This window comes from Thunnus albacares, chromosome 19 (assembly GCF_914725855.1).
Source record: "Thunnus albacares chromosome 19, fThuAlb1.1, whole genome shotgun sequence".
NCBI lineage: Eukaryota > Metazoa > Chordata > Actinopteri > Scombriformes > Scombridae > Thunnus > Thunnus albacares.
The window spans coordinates 30,158,627-30,166,040 of NC_058124.1; the positions used below are offsets into that span (position 1 = coordinate 30,158,627).

Sequence of the window (7,414 nt, forward strand, 5' to 3'; positions counted from 1 at the left end):
AAACAGTAAAACTTTAAATCAAAACTAACATGCCTGCGGATGCTAACGCTAATGCTAATGCTAAGCTTCCACGCACTGGGAAGATGGTGATTAACTGGTTAACTGGCCTCATCAAGTGGTTTAAAATGCATCTACAGCAGCTTTACTGGTAAAGTTATTTCTTCACTCCTGGTTTACATAGTTATTGTGTTTGCAGTTAAAATACCTTTGTTGGATTATGAATTATTGAAATTAGGAAATATGATGTCTAGATTAATATCCTTCTTCTTCTGTTATCAGATAAACCAGTTTAAACTACTACGAGATGATATGAATCAGACTAAAAACACGTCAGTGTTCCTTTAAGCTAAATCTTCTTCACAGTGAATATTCGTGTTCTTACTGTTTTCATTGCTGTTATTTTGTTCAGTCTGTTATTAAAACAGCCTGCAGGTCTTTATCCCGGATGTCTGATACGAGTGACGTCACAAGGCCTCGTTCGGGGTGGTCAGGTGATCGTTGGCGTGGTGAAGCGTCTAAACATCCGACCGCGACATTTTGCTTTGAGTCGTCTGTGATTGGATCTGAGCAGCCGTTCATCAGACGCTCTGTGAATAACTGTAGATAATAATTATATCTTCTGCTTTCATCACAACTTTATTTAATCTGAATTGAATTAATTGTAAATTTGTTCCTTTTTTTAATCTGAGTGAACTTCATTCGTTTGTCTCAAACATTTCATCACAAGTTCTGTTTGAAAAAAGTGATTTTATTTTGTTTTCATCAAAGTTTCTGTTGATGAATCGTCTCTGAGCTGAGAGACTGAAGCTGCTGCTCAGCGTTTCTCTTCTTGTTGTTTCTTCTTCTCTGTACAGAGTTTGTTCTGAAAGTTTCTCTGAGTTTAACACCTGGACGTATCTGCAGGATTTATGACATCATAACTAGTTTGGAGCCAATCATAGTTCAGTATGTAACTGACACAGTGTGACGTCACGAACACTGAGAATGAACTTCTGGAGTCCAGCAGGAAAACTGTTACAGATTCACAGATTCTGGGTTTGAACATGAAGGAGGAGACGATGATCTCAGAGTTCAATGAGGTCACTGAACTTTTTGTGGAAAAACAATGTCGGACTAAATTATTATTGGACGTAAAGTCTTTTAAAAATGTCTGAAAACACATCTGGAGGATCTTTAAACATGAAATCGAGAGTTCATTTAAAGAACAAGCTGTTCACATCTGCAGCTGCACAGCTACGATGATGTCACAGCTACGATGATGTCACAGCTACGATGATGTCGCTACTGCTGCTGCTGAAGACGACGATGACGACGACGATGACGAGGAGCTCCCGGCGTAGCGCTGCACGAACTCGTGCAGACTGTAGACGCTCCCCCAGCCGACGGCGGGCTCCATGCTGATGAAGTCGTCCAGGTTCATCTGAGAGTCTGAGAAGGAAACGCATCATTAGGATGACATCATGAGGAGGTCAGAGGTAAACAGGTGTAGTGTTACAGCTGACATGTGACCTGTGGTTTGTATGGGGGGGTAGGATGGGGGGGGCATCCTCCACGACCCGTCGGCGTCCTTCATGTGCGACCGATCGGAGGCGAAATTCATCAAGTAACTGTCCGCAGGTACGACACGCAGCCTCCTATCAGAGGGCAGACAGGTGATCAGCTGACATAGCAAATAACCAATCAATGGTCAATCCCACAATGCACCTGGAGGCTCAGTCCAGCAACTGCTCTCAGTGTTTTACCTGTGGTGTTCAGGTGTTCAGGTGTGTGTTACCTGTGGTGTTCGGGTGTGTGTTACCTGTGGAGTTCAGGTGTGTGTTACCTGTGGAGTTCAGGTGTTCAGGTGTGTGTTACCTGTGGAGTTCAGGTGTGTGTTACCTGTGGTGTTCGGGTGTTCAGGTGTGTGTTACCTGTGGAGTTCAGGTGTTCAGGTGTGTGTTACCTGTGGTGTTCAGGTGTGTGTTACCTGCGGAGTTCAGGTGTTCAGGTGTGTGTTACCTGTGGTGTTCAGGTGTTCAGGTGTGTGTTACCTGTGGAGTTCAGGTGTTCAGGTGTGTGTTACCTGTGGTGTTCAGGTGTGTGTTACCTGTGGTGTTCGGGTGTTCAGGTGTGTGTTACCTGTGGAGTTCAGGTGTTCAGGTGTGTGTTACCTGTGGTGTTCAGGTGTTCAGGTGTGTGTTACCTGTAGTCTTCAGGTGTTCAGGTGTGTGTTACCTGTGGTGTTCAGGTGTTCAGGTGTGTGTTACCTGTGGTGTTCAGGTGTTCAGGTGTGTGTTACCTGTGGTGTTCGGGTGTGTGTTACCTGTAGTGCTCAGGTGTTCAGGTGTGTGTTACCTGTGGTGTTCAGGTGTGTTACCTGTGGTGTTCAGGTGTGTTACCTGTAGTGTTCAGGTGTTCAGGTGTGTGTTACCTGTAGTGTTCAGGTGTTCAGGTGTGTGTTACCTGTGGTGTTCAGGTGTTCAGGTGTGTGTTACCTGTGGAGTTCAGGTGTTCAGGTGTGTGTTACCTGTGGTGTTCAGGTGTTCAGGTGTGTGTTACCTGTGGAGTTCAGGTGTTCAGGTGTGTGTTACCTGTAGTGTTCAGGTGTTCAGGTGTGTGTTACCTGTGGTGTTCAGGTGTTCAGGTGTGTGTTACCTGTGGTGTTCAGGTGTTCAGGTGTGTGTTACCTGTAGTGTTCAGGTGTTCAGGTGTGTGTTACCTGTAGTGTTCAGGTGTTCAGGTGTGTGTTACCTGTGGTGTTCAGGTGTTCAGGTGTGTGTTACCTGTAGTGTTCAGGTGTTCAGGTGTGTGTTACCTGTAGTGTTCAGGTGTTCAGGTGTGTGTTACCTGTGGTGTTCAGGTGTTCAGGTGTGTGTTACCTGTGGTGTTCAGGTGTTCAGGTGTGTGTTACCTGTAGTGTTCAGGTGTTCAGGTGTGTGTTACCTGTGGAGTTCAGGTGTGTGTTACCTGTGGTGTTCAGGTGTGTGTTACCTGTGGTGTTCAGGTGTGTGTTACCTGTGGAGTTCAGGTGTGTGTTACCTGTGGTGTTCAGGTGTGTGTTACCTGTGGTGTTCAGGTGTGTGTTACCTGTGAAGTTCAGGTGTTCAGGTGTGTGTTACCTGTGGTGTTCAGGTGTGTGTTACCTGTGGTGTTCGGGTGTTCAGGTGTGTGTTACCTGTGGTGTTCAGGTGTGTGTTACCTGTGGTGTTCGGGTGTGTGTTACCTGTAGTGTTCAGGTGTTCAGGTGTGTGTTACCTGTGGTGTTCAGGTGTGTGTTACCTGTAGTGTTCAGGTGTGTGTTACCTGTGGTGTTCAGGTGTGTGTTACCTGTGGTGTTCGGGTGTTCAGGTGTGTGTTACCTGTGGTACGCTGGTTTGATGCCGCGGTCAGAGCGCAGGGCGTGGGCAGCATACAGCTTCAGGCTGCAGGGAAACGACATCACAGAGTCCAGATCATAAACTAGAGCTTCCGGCCCGCTGACCTGCAGCAGAACCACGTGGTAATCCTGCAGGTACACGATGACATCACAGCTGTTAGTATCAGTGACATCACAGCTAACACTCAGTGACATCACAGCTAACACTCAATGACATCACAGACCCAGATCACCGGCTGGTCTCCATGTCCCGACTTCTGCTTCCACAAAGGAACCTGATGGAGAACAAGCGGAGAACATTTCAGCCCATGTTTAAAAAACAGAACCTGATCAATGTTTTATAGAACCTGCAGATGTTTTATAGAACCTGCAGATGTTTTATAGAACCTGACCGATGTTTTATAGAACCTGCAGATGTTTTATAGAACTTGACTGATGTTTTATAGAACCTGCAGATATCTTCTAGAACCTGACCAATGTTTTATAGAACCTGACCAATGTTTTATAGAACCTGCAGATGTTTTATAGAACCTGCAGATGTTTTATAGAACTTGACTGATGTTTTATAGAACCTGCAGATATCTTCTAGAACCTGACAGATGCTTTGAAGAACCTCAAAGAACCTGACAGGTATTCTCTAGGACCTGGCAGAGATGGAGAGATGTTCTCTAAATGTTCTCCTGTGAGTTCTTACCATTCTGTTCTCATTAGAGATGAAAACCGCAAACACTTGGTCCAGTGGAGCAGTTCTCTCCGTTCTGACAAACTCACAGAGTTTCCAAACATTTTCCTCACTGCAGAACAAGAACAGTAGAACCAGTTAGTAGAACCAGTTAGTAGAACCAGTTAGTAGAACCTGTTAGTAGAACCAGTTACTAGAACCAGTTAGTAGAACCTGTTAGTAGAACCAGTTAGTAGAACCTGTTAGTAGAACCAGTTACTAGAACCAGTTAGTAGAACCTGTTAGTAGAACCAGTTACTAGAACCAGTTAGTAGAACCAGTTAGTAGAACCTGTGTTCCACCTTCCTTTGTTCACATTTCTGTTCTTATTTTGATTCAATCTTTACCAGTAGCAGTATTAGTAGTATTTGTAGTACTTGCCAGTAGCAGTATTAGCAGTATTAGCAGTATTAGCAGTATTTGTAGTACTTGCCAGTAGCAGTATTAGTAGTATTTGTAGTACTTGCCAGTAGCAGTATTAGCAGTATTAGCAGTATTAGCAGTATTTGTAGTACTTGCCAGTAGCAGTATTAGCAGTATTAGCAGTATTAGCAGTATTAGCAGTATTTGTAGTACTTGCCAGTAGCAGTATTAGTAGTATTTGTAGTACTTGCCAGTAACAGTATTAGCAGTATTAGCAGTATTAGCAGTATTTGTAGTACTTGCCAGTAGCAGTATTAGCAGTATTAGTAGTATTTGTAGTACTTGCCAGTAGCAGTATTAGTAGTATTTGTAGTACTTGCCAGTAGCAGTATTAGCAGTATTAGTAGTATTTGTAGTACTTGCCAGTAGCAGTATTAGCAGTATTTGTAGTACTTGCCAGTAGCAGTATTAGCAGTATTAGTAGTATTTGTAGTACTTGCCAGTAGCAGTATTAGTAGTACTTGCCAGTAACAGTATTAGCAGTATTAGCAGTATTAGCAGTATTTGTAGTACTTGCCAGTAGCAGTATTAGCAGTATTAGTAGTATTTGTAGTACTTGCCAGTAGCAGTATTAGTAGTATTTGTAGTACTTGCCAGTAGCAGTATTAGCAGTATTAGTAGTATTTGTAGTACTTGCCAGTAGCAGTATTAGCAGTATTTGTAGTACTTGCCAGTAGCAGTATTAGCAGTATTAGTAGTATTTGTAGTACTTGCCAGTAGCAGTATTAGTAGTATTTGTAGTACTTGCCAGTAACAGTATTAGCAGTATTAGCAGTATTAGCAGTATTTGTAGTACTTGCCAGTAGCAGTATTAGCAGTATTAGTAGTATTTGTAGTACTTGCCAGTAGCAGTATTAGTAGTATTTGTAGTACTTGCCAGTAGCAGTATTAGCAGTATTAGTAGTATTTGTAGTACTTGCCAGTAGCAGTATTAGCAGTATTTGTAGTACTTGCCAGTAGCAGTATTAGCAGTATTAGTAGTATTTGTAGTACTTGCCAGTAGCAGTATTAGCAGTATTTGTAGTACTTGCCAGTAGCAGTATTAGCAGTATTAGTAGTATTTGTAGTACTTGCCAGTAGCAGTATTAGTAGTATTTGTAGTACTTGCCAGTAGCAGTATTAGTAGTATTTGTAGTACTTGCCAGTAGCAGTATTAGCAGTATTAGCAGTATTTGTAGTACTTGCCAGTAGCAGTATTAGCAGTATTTGTAGTACTTGCCAGTAGCAGTATTAATAATATTTGTAGTACTTGCCAGTAGCAGTATTAGCAGTATTTGTAGTACTTGCCAGTAGCAGTATTAGCAGTATTTGTAGTACTTGCCAGTAGCAGTATTAGCAGTATTTGTAGTACTTGCCAGTAGCAGTATTAGCAGTATTTGTAGTACTTGCCAGTAGCAGTATTAGCAGTATTTGTAGTACTTGCCAGTAACAGTATTAGCAGTATTTGTAGTACTTGCCAGTAGCAGTATTAGCAGTATTTGTAGTACTTGCCAGTAGCAGTATTAGCAGTATTTGTAGTACTTGCCAGTAGCAGTATTAGTAGTATTTGTAGTACTTGCCAGTAGCAGTATTAGCAGTATTTACAGTACTTGCCAGTAACAGTATTAGCAGTATTTGTAGTACTTGCCAGTAGCAGTATTAGCAGTATTTGTAGTACTTGCCAGTAACAGTATTAGCAGTATTTGTAGTACGTGCCAGTAGCAGTATTAGCAGTATTTACAGTACTTGCCAGTAACAGTATTAGCAGTATTTGTAGTACTTGCCAGTAACAGTATTAGCAGTATTTGTAGTACTTGCCAGTAACAGTATTAGCAGTATTTGTAGTACGTGCCAGTAGCAGTATTAGCAGTGTTAGCAGTATTTGTAGTACTTGCCAGTAGCAGTATTAGCAGTATTTGTAGTACTTGCCAGTAGCAGTATTAGCAGTATTTGTAGTACTTGCCAGTAGCAGTATTAGCAGTATTTACAGTACTTGCCAGTAACAGTATTAGCAGTATTTGTAGTACTTGCCAGTAACAGTATTAGCAGTATTTGTAGTACTTGCCAGTAGCAGTATTAGCAGTGTTAGCAGTATTTGTAGTACTTGCCAGTAGCAGTATTAGTAGTATTTGTAGTACTTGCCAGTAGCAGTATTAGCAGTATTTGTAGTACGTGCCAGTAGCAGTATTAGCAGTATTAGCAGTATTTGTAGTACGTGCCAGTAGCAGTATTAGCAGTATTAGTAGTATTTGTAGTACTTGCCAGTAACAGTGTGTATAAATGCAGTTTTCGCGGCTCGGTGTGATTCTGTCTTCCGGCGCCATGTTGGTGTCCCACCGAAAACACTCCGTCGGAAACACGTACATGACGTCATATCCAGAAGCGTGTTAAATGAAGTATAATTACTGAAGCTCGATGATGATGATGATGATGATGATGATGACGATGATGCTCTTTCACAGTAAAAGCTTGACTTCAATCGATGAGTTTGATCAGGACTTCTGATCCTGAACTTTAACAGCAGGCTTTACTTTGTTTTATTTGGAGAATCTGAACCGGAAGGAAATTAGTCCTTATGGTTCTTGCGGACAGTCCGCATCTGAACTGACCGGAAGTAGAAACAACAACAAACAGCAGAGGTGGAGTCCTGAATCACCATGGCAACAGCAGACATCAAACACACATCCGGTTTAGACGTTTATGAACGTTTTGTGACGTCGGAACAGAAACTTTATTTAATGAGTTTATGTGAATATTGAACGTGTTGATTTACAGTGAAGAGATTCAGTTTTCTTCTTTTTAGTAAAATCTTGACGTCTCAAAGACGAACTGCTGACTGATGTATATAAAATATACACACATATTATATTTCATCTTCCCGCTTCAGTTTGTGCCAAAAACAGAAATTCTTCTAATGGAACAAACAAGACAAAGAG

General features: G+C 41.9%; 1 protein-coding gene across 2 annotated transcripts; it reads right to left on the bottom strand.

Moving 5' to 3' along the window:
- Positions 1–620: 620 nt before the first annotated feature.
- Positions 621–7,090, bottom strand: wdyhv1 (WDYHV motif containing 1). Of its 2 annotated transcripts, none has more exons than XM_044336476.1 (6): positions 6,741–7,090; positions 4,050–4,149; positions 3,580–3,630; positions 3,339–3,484; positions 1,510–1,634; positions 621–1,428 (listed from the first exon to the last, which is right to left on the bottom strand). In XM_044336476.1, the coding sequence occupies exons 1-6, from the start codon at positions 6,842–6,844 to the stop codon at positions 1,268–1,270; spliced, it is 687 nt and encodes a 228-aa protein (XP_044192411.1). In that variant the 5' UTR covers positions 6,845–7,090; the 3' UTR covers positions 621–1,267. The 2 variants fall into 2 exon arrangements, with proteins under 2 accessions (XP_044192411.1, XP_044192412.1); XM_044336477.1 differs by lacking the exon at positions 6,741–7,090 and adding an exon at positions 4,424–4,442.
- Positions 7,091–7,414: the final 324 nt, after the last annotated feature.

What these genes read in the sequence shown, in the direction of transcription:
- wdyhv1 (XM_044336476.1), bottom strand. Translation starts at nt 6,844, where the DNA reads ATGTACGTGTTTCCGACGGAGTGTTTTCGGTGGGACACCAACATGGCG. An exon ending in ATTTATACACACTGTTACTG is followed by an intron (nt 4,150 to 6,740) that starts GCAAGTACTACA and finishes CTTGTTCTGCAG; the next exon opens with TGAGGAAAATGTTTGGAAAC. An exon ending in GAGACCAGCCGGTGATCTGG is followed by an intron (nt 3,485 to 3,579) that starts GTCTGTGATGTC and finishes GTGTACCTGCAG; the next exon opens with GATTACCACGTGGTTCTGCT.